The sequence below is a fragment of the Patella vulgata genome, chromosome 7 (assembly GCF_932274485.2).
Source record: "Patella vulgata chromosome 7, xgPatVulg1.2, whole genome shotgun sequence".
Classification (NCBI taxonomy): domain Eukaryota; kingdom Metazoa; phylum Mollusca; class Gastropoda; family Patellidae; genus Patella; species Patella vulgata.
In genome coordinates, this window is record NC_065885.2 from 25,984,528 (window position 1) to 25,998,953 (window position 14,426).

General features: G+C 38.3%; 1 protein-coding gene across 1 annotated transcript in view; it reads right to left on the reverse strand.

Moving 5' to 3' along the window:
• Nucleotides 1–14,305, reverse strand: part of LOC126827428 (uncharacterized) — a 36,987-nt gene extending 22,682 nt beyond the window's left edge. Inside the window, exons 1-2 of the mRNA XM_050556736.2 lie at nucleotides 14,230–14,305; nucleotides 7,875–8,724 (exon numbers count right to left, since the gene is read on the reverse strand). Of these exons, the coding sequence (XP_050412693.1) occupies nucleotides 7,875–8,699 (825 nt within the window). The 5' untranslated portion in view covers nucleotides 8,700–8,724; nucleotides 14,230–14,305. The remainder of the gene's footprint in view (nucleotides 1–7,874; nucleotides 8,725–14,229) is intronic.
• Nucleotides 14,306–14,426: the final 121 nt, after the last annotated feature.

Genomic DNA, 14,426 nt, shown 5'->3' on the forward strand with positions numbered 1-14,426 from the left:
ACTTTACTAGAATTATGAAAGTTTCATTGTTTTTGTGCCATTCAGTATCACACTGTTTAATTCTGGCATAGCAAAATAAGTAAATTTAATGTGTAATGATCGAGTTTTACTGAATGTGTCACTATGACGAAATGTCACTTGGTGTAGATTTTACACGTGGTCCAGATTTTACATTAGACAAAGCCTTTAAGCCTACAAACACGAACAATAACTACGCTGTTTACTTACGCCGTACCAAAAGATGTCATAATAATAGAAAAATAGCCCAATTAAACGAGTTTGTTCATGCTTTTATGGAGAGAATCGCCATGGACATCCTTGGACCTTTGCCGCTCACCAATATAGGTAATCGATATATAATAGTAATCAGTGACTGCTTTACCAAATGGACAGAAGCTTCAGCTCTACCCATCCCTAAAAGCCCAGCTTAGGCATGGGCCTTAGGGGCCCAGGCCACTGTTCATGGCAAAAAGAGAAAAAATTCAAATTGTAGATGAAAGTTTCACGGTAATCGATCTAGCGGTGCGAGGGCGGAGACTGAGCTATCCCTCAACCTTCTCTGTGAAGTTCCACTCGGTGATAGGTCTAGGCTTCCCCGCCGTCATATGCTATTTCCGCGCATTGTATGAATAGATTTCGTATGTGATCAGCTATTTTGTAATTATTCTTCTATTACAGACCGTTTAATCGTGTGTTGCGCATGTGTGCCATTCAAAAGCATATGAAATAATCTTTTAGTCGCGTAAGGGGCCCCGCGATTCTTGTCAGGCCCAGGGCTTTGCCATCCCTGAAGCCAAGACTGTAGCTATGACATTAAAATGCCGACCAGGGAACAAACTATCAAAGTAAACTCTTTCATGACGTCTGTTCTCTGAAAGACATACATTAGACTAGAACGACTAGTTTCCGACCCCAATCAAATGGAAGTGTAGAAAGATTCAACCGGACTTTGATCACTATGTATTGTGAAAAAGACCAGAAATTGTGGGATGAATATTTACCACAAGTCATGATTGCCTAATGATCATCTGTTCATTCAAGTACAGGCAAAACCCTGAATATGATGTTTTTTTGGTAGAGAGATAACTTTACCAATGCAGGCAATGATTGAGCAACCAGCAAAGGAAGTAACTGAACAAGATGTAGACAACTATTTGTCATGTCTTCAACACAAAAATAAACAATATCACGAGATAAGTCAGAAGTTCCTTGTTACAGGAAGAAGTACTATGACTTAAAGGCCAAGAAGAGGAACTGAACAGGCAGTATGGTTACACAATCCTGTGAGAAAAGTCGGTGTGCAGCAAGTTCACTTCTTTATGGAAAGGGCCATATCTTGTTAGGAAAATCCATGATGTAACGTACCAAATAAAACAGTCCATGAAGAAAGCACCACAAGTTTTTCACTTAGATAGGCTTCTACCATACAAAGGAAGAAACCTTCCCACCTGAATGGGAAAACTTAAGGATTCAAACGTCAATTTTTTGTAGATTGCGTCGCGTCGATGTCCCATTGTCTGTATAATATATGTTGTTGTTAGTCGTTAGAGATTCATTATTTCTTAAATGTTAGAAGTTAAACAGATGGTAAACGAATGAAGTAATCCGGTCATCTTATGCTATGTAGTTGTCCATTTTAGAAGTTTTTAAGTGAGAGAAATGGTACTGCTGTTAGTCAGCATCCTTGAAGAAGGTAAAAAGAAGTCTAAAGTTTGAGATGCAGTGATTCCGTTACGGAAATTGATATTGGATAATGAAAGGCTGTCAGTGTGGATAGGAAGTATACCCATTGAAGTAATTTGTCAGTAGAGATTTGGCCTGATCAACCAGAAACCTACTGACACAGGATCTTTCCAAATGAATTCGGAGCTGCATTAAAAGTAGCGAACTCAAAGGAAGAATTAATGGGAGCAATAGCCTATTATAGAGCAACTGTAAGGACACAGTATACGTGGATGATGGCTGTTTGATTATAATATAACCTATGCCCGAATAGTTACGTTCTTAGATACACATGATGGCATTATTGATAACGTTTCATAGTCCGCAAAACTTAAGGTTTTCACATTATTATACATTTTAGGCTTTCTAAGATGTCTAAATAGAATTGCGGGATTGGGTCTTGCCTTGGGTCGTTGCAACGAAGAAACAACTAAAGAACCACTTGGCTGCTGCTCCCCATAAACGAATGAAGTTGTGTGTTTATTCTGTCGTATAACGCCATCACCCCCCCAGTCTACAAACGAGTTGCCACGGTACCAAAGTGGGCTTCACCACTATCCCAGCTTACAAGACAGATGATGCTGGACTGGACCCGTAAGTTTTCAGATCCTTTCCGGTCAGAAGAAGAATGGACAGAAGAATGGAGAACCCTCAAAGGTGACTGCGAGAGTGTCAGTGATGTGTTGCCTATCTTTGCCGAAGGGGAGATAACGCTAACACCAACCGCTTCACTGGAGAAGTATTATCCTCATCAACCATCGTTCAACCTTGCTGATCTGGTTACTCTTACAGATCTCACTATTAGAAGGATTGCAGAGTTGCCCTGTTCGCGACTGATGAAGATAAGGTGTGGTACAGGGTTACCCCCCAAAAAAAAAACGCCGTACAAGCCCCTCGTACCTTGGGTTCTTTAACCCGAAAGTTAACTCTTCTACCAAACTCCAACAACATGAGACCTCCTGGTGTTGACATCGCCCTTAAAGGATTCCATTTGGAAACGAGGAAGTTGACCTTGGCCGAATTTCTTGGAGTATCTTCTGACTCGCTAGATAGGAGAATGGTATGGAACAAACCTTTTGTCTGCACCCGTAAGCTGAAGACCACAGTATCTCTTCAAGATGTCTCAACGGTTACCGTAGAGCTGGAATATGCGGCCATGACTTTGGAAGAAGGATTTCAGTCTAGGACACCAGTAATATCCCGCCACTACCTCCTAGACAACATGCTGACACTACTGGGTACCCCTATACCACCTCCATGAAATGGCGTCCAGCACAATGCCTGTAAGTCATAAGTATGAGTACCCGAGCCTTGGACACGGATGCGACTCATGGTAACTAGCAACATGGGTAGTATGGTATTGGTATGATTTGGTATCTCTATAGCATGAATCTGGTTGGTATTGGTGTGGCGATGGAAGAATTGGTATCTCTATAGTATGTATCCGATTGGTATGATGATGGGAAGACTAGTCCTGCCCTGCGTCAGTATGATGATGGGAAGAATGGTCCTGCCCTGCCACAGTTGACGTTACAGCTCCCGGGTATCTGATGTTTTAGGTGGGGGTGGGAGTCCCATACGAACGACTAGACGCTGTTCCTTGCCAGACCCTCTCCGACCTGAACACAACTGACAGCTGGAAAATCCCGAGGAACTGTCTAGGTCAACACCGGGATCGAATCCGGGACGCCATGGTTTGCGAACCAGTGCCTTACTCACTGAGCCACTGCGGATCCTGGTGTCCTACTCATATTAGCCCTTTGGCATTGTATCGGGAACTGTACTTTTCAGTTTTCCAAAATCACGACCCATCTGAAAATTCTCGTTATTACAAAATTAAATAATTGTCATATGAAATATATCAGACACATGAAATTATTACATTATATTCCATTATTTATAAAATTTCGAAAGCTCAAAACTAATTATTTTAACATTGTTTTTGTTAAACTTGTATTTAAACTTTCGTTGATCAAAAAACACGTACCCGAAGAATTGGTCTTCTTTCTAGAATAAAAAACATGTATATAACATTTTTCGACTATATTTTAGAATAAATAAATATTTTCACTTGAAAATGTTCATGAATCAAAACGTACACATATTTTCACCAAATTCATACCCGATGTTATTAAGAAAAATGCGGCAGTATTATGTAAAACAAATTTTATCGGTTAACTCCTTTACTAATTTTCCGCATTTTTTCGTTATACGAGGTTTCAAGCGGAGACCCACGAAATTGTGGACGGACGGACGGACAGGGGCGACGACATAATACGTCCACATGAAAATGTGGGCGTATAAAAACTGAATTAATCACTACTTTATATCCTAGATCTCAGTTTTGATGCTAGTGTTACATCGTTTTACATTTAGTATCAAATCTAGGCCTTAACTTAAAGATACATTATGGGAGATTAGATAAAGAATTGGCAGTTCTCACTATAATAGTTAACCAGGGGCTGCCAGGCAGGATACACCCACATTTTGCAAGAGATGGATAGACAACAAGCTAAACAAAGATAGGTTGCCAGGCAACAAAACATACACCCACAGCAGCTAAATCATCCATGCGGTCGACAAGAGTTGTCGTATATATTTATTCTTTTGTAGGTAATTAGCGGCATTTAATAGACATTTTCATACAGATGACATTATAATTTTCGTCGTTTGAGGGTTCACGAGGTTCTAAAAACTAAAACAAGGGCCGTAACTCTGGAAGTTATCTACAGAAATTGTTGAAATTCGACAGGCTTTTGATGGATATTAATTTCATACAAATCGGATGATAACTTTTGTCGTTCGAATGTTCACAAGGTTCAACAAAGTAAAACAAGGGCCATAACTCTAGAAGTAATTGACGGAAATTGCTGAAATTCAACAGGCTTCTTCGTTTCACTAATTTAAATGATGCAAATCAATTTCAAACAATGATAAGTGTTGTCCATTTTGTCTGTCAGTTTTGGCCCGATTTTCACGAAATTCAAACTCAACCATCCTTAGGTTGTAAAGGTGATATATTCAAACGTTTTTTTTTAAACGTTATTAGAATGTCACAATTAAAGATTTTTAGTTTTTTTATCAAACTCAAAGTTAAAAGAAAAGACACAAGTTGAAAAAGACATTGAGAAAAAGGAAAAGGATGAAGAATATGAAAACAATAAACAGTGATGCATTATTCTAGTTTGTTTTTTGTAAAATATGTTACAAAATGTGGGCAGGCAACAGTCTAGATGGGCAGGCAACTTTTATGGGTCACCTGCCCGACTGGCAGGTTAAGTTTGAAAGTTTTTTCAATCACTGGTCTGAAATGTGCAAATATCGACAGGGACTGAGATCTTGGTCAATAAACATATATTTTAAGTTTCAAAATCGGATAAAAATTGTGACCTCTAGAGCGGCTATTTTGTTGTGCAATTTTGTTTCGATTTGCCCAAAATTCTAATTCAATCTCCATTACGGTTTTTAAAATTGGATAAAAAATTGTGACCTTTAGAGAATCCACAAGTTAAAAAACTTGATTTGTCGTACAATCAGGGACCATTATCCAGGAAGTGACGGTCTGATATGTGCAAATAGCGCAAAGAACCAAGACCTTTAGGACATAAACATAAATTTAAAGTTTCATCAAAATCAGATAAAAATTGTGGCCTCTAGAGGCTCCACAACCTTGATATACTATATTTTTACACTATTTGAAGTATTTGGCCATTTTGTCCGGCAGTTTTACAAAATTCAAACTTAAATATCATTAGGGTGTAACGATGATATATTCACACGTTTTTTTGAATTGGATAAAAATTGTTACCTCTAGAGGGACCACAAGCTAAAAATGTGATTTTTCGTACAATCAAGGGCCATAATTCAGGAAATTAGGATCCCATATGCGCGAACACCAAAAGGACGCAAGATCGTTGGATTATAAACATACATTTCAAGTTTCATCAAAATCGGATCAAAATTGTGACCTCTAGATGGTCCAAAACCTTGATATACCCTATGTTTACACTATTTGCGTATGAGGGACGGCCATTTTGTCTGGCAGTTTTGGTCCGATTTTCACGAAATTCGAACTCAACCATGATTAGTGTATAACTGTGATATATTAGCACGTTTTTTTAAATCGATAATAATTGTGACCTCATCAAAATCGGATCAAAATTGTGACCTCTAGATGGTCCAAAACCTTGATATACCATATGTTTACACTATTTGCGTATGAGGGGCGGCCATTTTGTGTGGCAGTTTTGGTCTGATTTTCACGAAATTCGAACTCAACCATTATTAGTGAATAACTGTGATATATTCTCACGTTTTTTTAAATTGATAATAACTGTGACCTCTACAGAGACAAGAAGCTTAAAATGAGTTTTTTTGTACAATCAAGGGCCATAATTCAGGAAGTTATTATCCGATATGCACGAATATCAAAAGGAACTAAGATTTTGGGGTTATAAACATGTATTTCAAGTTTCATCAAAATCGGATCAAAATTGTGACCTCTAGAGGGTCCACAAATTTGATATACCAGATGTTTACACTATTTGCGTACGAGGGGCGGCCATTTTGTCTGGCAGTTTTGATCCGATTTTCATTCAACAAACAATACAGTGTAACGGTGATATATTCGAACATTTTTTTAAAATTTGGATAATAATTGGGACCTCAAGACGGACCACAAGCTAAAATTGCGATTTTTCGTCCAGAGGCCATAATTCAGGAAGTTACGATCCGATATGCGTGAATATTGAAAGGAACCGAGATCTTTGGGTTATAAATTGGCATTTCAAGTTTCATAAAAATCGGATCAAAATTGTGGCCTCTAGAGGGTCCACAACTTTGATATACCAGATGTTTACACTATTTGCGTACGAGGGGCGGCCATTTTGTCCGGCAGATTTGGTCGATTTTCATTCAATTCAAGCTCCGACGAAATTACTGTGTAATGGTGATATATTCGAACGTTTTTTTAAATCGGATAATAATTGTGGTTTCTAGAAAGTCCACAAGCTAAAAACGTGATTTTTTGTACAATCAGGGGCCATAATCCAGGAAGTTAAAGTTCAATATACCGGTACGCAAATATCGAAAGGAACCACGATCTTGGGGTTATAAACATGCATTTCAAGTTTCATCAAAATCAGATGAAAATTGTGACCTCCAGAGGGTCCACAACCCTGATACACAATATTTTGACACTATTTGCATCGATGGGCGGCCATTTTGTCCATTAGTTTCGGCCCGATTTTTACGAAGTTAGACACCCTTAGGGTGTAACAGAGAGAGAGAGAGAGAAATGGGGTTTAACGTCCACTCGACACAAACTAGGTCATTTCGGGACTAACATATGGTTTAATTTTATTTACATAATTCGTTTGTGCGTAGGGGTCTTTAGCAGTGGGAGGAAACCAGGGTGTTACAGTGATATATACAAATGTTCTTTTTAAATCGGATAAAAATTGTGACCTCTACAGGGTCAAAAGTGTAAAGAGGGGCCGCCCTTTTTGTTCGGCAGTTTAGGTCCAATTTCACAAAATTCGAACTCAACCGGTGATATATTTAAACGTTTTTTTTAGATCGGATAATAATTGTGACCTCTAGAGGAACCACAAACTATAAACACGATTTTTCATACAATCAGGGGCAATAATTCAGAAAGTTATGAACCGATATGCGCAAATATCGAAAGGAACCAAGATCTTTGAGTTTTATACATGCATTTCAAGTTTCATCAAAATCAGATGAAAATTGTGACCTCTAGAGTGTCCACAAGCTAAAAACGTGATTTTTTTGGTACAACCAGGGGCCATAATCCATGAATTTTATGGTCCGATACATGTCAATATCGAAAGGAAGTGAGATCTTTGGAAGATAGATCTATATTTCAAGTTTCGTCAAAATCGAATAAAAATTGTGACCTGTAGACGGTCCAGACGGACTAGGGCAACGGCATAATACATGTAAGTCCGCATATATAAAGGATTATATATTTAAATAAATGGTTTCCTACTATGGATTCATTTAATCTGTGATTGAAAATTGAAAGGATTGGGGTTCAGTAGAATGAATACTGGTAAAGGCAATTAATTTTTGATAATGTTTTTAATGGAAACTTGTTGGAAAAAAAAAAAGAACTTATTTCATAAATTTACCTCTTCATCCTTAAAAATAGGGAAATCTGTAATAAATATTTCTGGCACATAAATGATAATCATCTGTTCTAATAACATGTTCACAGTCATAACTCCAAACAACCAGAACCGAGCACCACTGGTTCGGGGTGTTGATGTCAACAGGTAACATAAAATAATAGAAAAGAGGTAATAAATTATAGAATAAAATCCAGAAAACTCTCCGAGCACTAAGGATTGCAGTTTCGAAACTCTGTCAAACACATCATTGATCAGAACTCTTAAATCTAACGCCTGATTAATTATTTTTTGTTGATTTTTCAAACTTTCATTCTGTTGTTCGATCATATCCATTTGCATACGAAATGATTCCTCAAGCTGTTGACCCACACGCGATGAACTATTAGATAACCTATCTATGGTTAAATCCATTTCTTCATGCCATATTTGGGCTTCGAGAAAGTAGCATATGTTTTGGGTGTGCGTAAACATTGTTGTGAATGAACCTCTATCTACATCAGCCATGTCTTGTGTGCACTTTTCGATGACATCATCCTGCTCACATTCATATGTCTGTCGACCTTGAATAGTTAAAAAACAGTTCAAATATGCTAAAGCTAAACGACTCTGAACGTCATCTGTTAATTTCTTACATCCATTTTGTATTTTCACCATCGCATTTTTCCAGCAGATACCATATTTTGGCATTTGTGAATTATGCTGTATGACTGCAAACTGTTTTCTCCCCTCTTCATATATTGATGAATCAATGTTACTGGGAGAAGAAAGGCACATTGCTATGAAAATCAACAGAAAACAGAATCCAGTAGTATGAATATATCCCATCCTGTCTTGAAGTTTTTCCTCTCTTCTGAAAATGAAAAAAAATACATATAGATCTAAAGAAAGCTTACCAGCCGATGAAATAGCGCCAATAGCAGCTATGTTGTCCCATCAGTCCATACAGACTGTCACATTTTTATTCTTAAAGTAGCTAAGTCTCTAACTCAATATCATCAAAAATCTTCGACATTCAAAACCCGAATTATTTGTCAACTTAAATCAACATTGGTCTTGAGATCTTACAGGGAAAAGATGGCCTTCTGATATCCAATATTCGAGACAAAATAAACATTTTGCCATTGGTACACAAATCGTGTACCATAATGCATTTCAGCGCCATTTGGAACAAGAAACTCAAAGAACGAGGATAGACATATTCCACAAGTCATGTCAAATGGGGAAGCTATATTCTTATCTGGAGAGCATGCGGAATAAATACTATCAATCATCAGTGTAGACTGGAATAACCAGACGCTAAAGATTGTCATTCAATTGAGACTTCTGGCGTATTTCGACGAACATAAATGATAAAAAATTACAGTAAAAACAGAAAAGATGGAATGTAAATCAGTTTATATACATTCATATTTCATTATTATATGCGTTGCTAGCCATTTTTGTCGATTTCTAAGTCCTAAATATTAGCAATTTAGCTCCTTTAAATTGGTAATGGAAGACACACCCCAAATTTATTAAGAGCAACAACCCATAAAAAGATAGGTTGCCAGGCAACGAAACATACGCCCACAGCAGATAAATCGTCCTGGCAGTCAACAAGAGTTGTCACATATTTTAAACTAAAATCTGATTAAGAGTAACAATCAGAAAATCATTAGAATTTGTTTGGTTTTTATAAAGTTCTGCCCCATGCTTACGTTTAGTATACAAAACATTTAATTTCATGAATTTAGCTGTATAAAAATTCATTGAAAATCAATATACTTGTTTGTCTCAAGACCTTAAACACTGTATAAATTTAAAGTCAATCGTATATTAACTTTGTCCTCTGGGGATCCACAAGATATTTTGTATTTTGAAGTGATCAAGTACCATAACTCTGGCAGTAATTATCGGAAATCACTGAAAATCAATAGGCTTCTTTGTCTCATGTCCTTAAACACAGTGTATAAATTTAAAGTCAATCGGATATTAACTTTGGCCTTTAGCGGACCGTCAGACCGACAAACGGACGGACGAGGGTGACGACAATATACGACCACATTTCAATGTGGGTGTATAAAAATTATAAGAAATAATTAAAATTTGACAGGCTTCTAGAACCGGTAAATCAAATAATAGCTCTAGTTGGTTGAGTATTTACATGTACATCAACAGAAACAGTTGGGGGGAGGGGCGGTCACAAATGGTTAACAAAAGAAAAATTACCTACAAGTGCAAAGCTAAAAGAATTTAATGTTTTCCTTCTGTGTGTAGGTGTGCAGCGAGAACCCATGGGAAAATGTGATAACACACCTGACATGATCTGAACAAAGTTAATTATCGATAAGTATAAGGCAAGAAATAAATAGCTACAAGAAGGGCACTAAAAACAATAATATGCCTGTCTGATCGATGTGTTTGATTTTTTTTTTGCCCTTTACTTTCAACTTGCAAACTCATTTTGATTATTAAAGATAATTTTATATTATTTTTACGAATTCATCATACACAGCATAGGACCACACTTTCGCAAGTACAATATTATCGGGGCAGACTGACTTTTCTGAGTGCTTTTCACTGAGTCACTGTATGAGTTGAACAGTTCTTCAATTGCATTAAGGGGGGTTGTCATTGAGTCGACTGGCGTGGTTTCGAATCCCCGGTTGTACATGGCAAGGAGTAGGGTCGTCTGTCCAACCTCGTGGGTTTTCTCCGGGTCCTCCGGTTTCCTCCCACTGCTAAAGACCCCTACGTGGAAGTGAATTATGTAAATAAAATTAAACCATATGTTAGTCCCGAAATGACCTAGTTTGTGTCGAGTGGACGTTAAACCCCATTTCTCTCTCTCTCTCAATGGCATTAGCTGCAATATTGTACTTGCATCCTGTCTTGTCAGCGGCTACAACTGATACACTATTCGAGGCTTTGAGCAAATAAAATTAGGTTCAATTGCAAATTTTTAAAACATATCATCACAGTTTGAATGGAAATAAATAATTATTTTACAAATAGTGAAGAGTGGAACACTAAAATCTTCTTGATCTTATCGCACAGTTTTTCAGTATTTTCGAGGTGATGCGAAATCACGTGCGTGTACTAATTCTAGTTTGGCGGCCATTTTAAAATAGACAGAAATTTCGCGTAGCAGTTGGGTTTTATCAAATCATATAATTATGCAGTACGGTTGCACCTTTATTTCAATGGGAATTGGTTTATTAATTTTAAACTATACTATTCAAAAAAAGTAGGGGATATTTGATTTTTAAGTGTTATTAAAGTCACCTAATGAAACTGACGAAGAAACAAATGACAAAATGAAATGAAGTTCACATTCATCGATTTATTCCAAATGATCGTTAGACTAAGTAAGGCACAGACTGACCATTATAAGGGTCAAATGATACCCGGGGTCAAACAGCAAAGTTACCACAGCATCACAACCAAGTCAGTAACGGGTAAATCCTCCTCTGTTTGCCAAACAAGCATTGATCCGACGTGGCATACTCCTAATGAGACGTCTAAGGTCATTTTGGTCCAGATTGTCCCATTCCTGTTGCAACGCAGCAGCAAGTTCTTGGACATTGGCAGGACGTTGTTGACGTTGACGTAACCTCTGTCCAAGCATGTCCCAGACATGCTCGATGGGGGAGAGGTCGGGACTCAGTGCTGGCCAAGGTAATGTGGTGATGTTCTGTTGTTGGAGGTAACCTGTAACGATCCTAGCCCTGTGACATCTTGCGTTGTCATCCTGGAAGATGAAACGGCGGCCATGACGTCGTGCGAACGGCACAACATGGACTGCCAAGATGTTGTCCCGGTAGTACTGGCCTGTAACACGCCCTGCAACAACATGTAAAGCCGTTCTTCCAGCAACAGTGATGCCTCCCCACACCATAACAGAACCACCCCCAAATCGATCATGTCTGATGACGTTAACGTCTTGGAAGCGCTCGTTTCGACGACGCCACACCCTCCTACATGTACGTCTGTCCAAAAAATCAACAGTGAAAACATCACATTGCTCCAGCGTCGATTATCCCAGTGTTGACGATCCCTACACCAACGACGTCTTGCCTGAATGTGATGATCTCTCAAACAAGGGATCACACCAGTGTCTGTTTGAAGACGAGCGCTGATCTGATTTGCTGTGATGACACGATTTCTCAAGGCCAAGGTACGGATAAATCGATCCTGGGCTTGAGTTGTCGCCCTTGGTCGACCTGAGCGTGGTCTGTCCTGTACAGATTGTGTATCACGGTATCTGGACCATAGCCTGCTTATGACAGACTGAGAAACATTCATCGTCCGCGCCACAACCGCCTGTGTTGTGCCGATCTGTAGCATGCCAAGGGCACGTAACCTTTCATTTTGGGTAATCCGACGCATATATATCAAAATTTGTTTTCTGGTCACTAAAACAATTAAACTGATGTTTCCACCCTGGAATTCAATGCCACAATGACTGTAACATTCAAAGTCAGAGTCGTGCAAATCTTGGGTTGGACCCCCATGATGATCCCAAGCATCACCTGCATTCCATGCGGTAGCTATTGGTGCGTTTGGGCGTCACATGTAACTGGAAATGTTTCTTCTGTTAGGTTCTATAGTGACTTTTTTCGTAGTCATTTGCATATTTTAGTATTATGCCCCCAAAATCAAATATCCCCTACTTTTTTTGAATAGTATATGTGCAGTACAGTTGTTATAGGCCAGTTACTTTTTTGTCATCAAATCATGACAAAACCTGCTCAAAGAAAGTCCTTAAAACGATCCACTACTGTGGCCAGAGCAAGATAGAAGACATCAGTACCGTAATGGAGCCATTTCTATCATTGCATCTGCCAACCTCATAGTCGTCTATGCATGTGTTCCGTTTGAGAAAAAAACATGCACATCAACCATCAATAAGGCTAGAAAAAGATTCATGCATTCATTTACATCTATTATCTAAAGACCATATTAATCAATAATTTATTGTGATCTTAGCGGTTACTTAAACTTTCAACTTTCTTTGTCTTTATAGACAGCCATGGTGGCTAGGTGAGTAAGACTCTGGCTCGCTAGCCCGGAGGTCGCATGTTCGATCGACTCGGCAAACCTCAGCAGATTCCAGTACCCTACATCTAGCCTTGGCTGTATGACGAAGTCCGCCATTGGAACTACTTTCAGGTTCCCGGATTACCAACGGCGTTGCCCATGACGACCCCTTCAATGAATGTTTTATCATACAAATATTTCAAAGTCTGATGCTATTTTTCTTTCAAGTTTATCCGATTTTCTTCAAACAAGGACAACTTTGCAATGAAAATTCTACACACGCTTCTAACGACGCAATTATGATAACTTCTTTTTAAAAGCGGCAAGTGTTTCTAATAAGTAAACCGGTGCTGCATCGCAATTGTATAGGCATAAGTACATATCACTTATCATCATACAGCCGAGGCTAGATGCAGAGTAACAGAATCTGCCGAGGTTTGCCGGGTGGTGTTTGATCCTTGCATTGGCCGAGAAAGTTCATCAGGATTTTCCAACATGGTTTCCCCTTCCTTGTCAGTGTTGCACGCAGAGGGCCTGACAGGGACAGCTGTCAAGTGTTGTTTGGATGGGACGAAAAACCAGGGTCCTGGGTATATACATTGGCATGCACTTAAAATAAAAATCACTTGGCAGTTGCAATTCGATATAATAGGCCATAGTGTCGCTGTCTGGGAAAAATGGACGAAAATAATGTAAATATTGGAAACAAGTGGCTCTGATACTGTTTTGCGCGAGTATTTATACAAATCAAAACGACTAGATTCGGAAGAAAAAAACATTTCTGAGTGAATCGGCAGAGGTTAAATAATAAATTGCCTGACATTACGAATTGTTGAATAAAAACCGAGCCGAAGCGAGAGCAGGTAAAATCGAGGCTTCAACAGGCATTGCATTCCTGTTCTTAACACAAGGTACAATTTTATGGATACACAATTACTGATTACTGAATTTGATACTTAGCGACGTTTCGACGAGGATACTCTCGTCTTTATCAAGTATCAAACTCAGTAATTGTGTATCCATAAAATTGTACCTTGTGTTAATATGTTCAATTACTAAATGCCAATCAAAGAAGATTCCTGTTCTTATTTATTATATATTGTCTGGTTGGGCATGGTGTATGGCGTATGCATATTGATATTATTAATATTATACGGATAGAAGAAGGTCAGACTCCTGTGAATTTTTATATGTACCGCCCCGGTAATGAATGTAATTGTAAATTGTAATTAAATTTTTTGTTTGGAAAAAACAGAGTCCTGAGATGAACTGGAATATTTAGAAGCTGGATAATAAATAATAATGAAATATATTATAAAATAGCACACCATATTACCTTAGCACTCTTTTTGCATTGAAAATTTTGAATAATAAGGCCAAAAATCAAAAACTGTAACAGGTCCTTTTAGTCCTACTTGCTTTTGTGTTATACATTAAGCTGAACACATCCTATTTTGTCATAGTAGGGTCTGGGTCTGCATCATGGGGAATCAGAAATATACATTATTCAAATCACACACACGCACACGCACA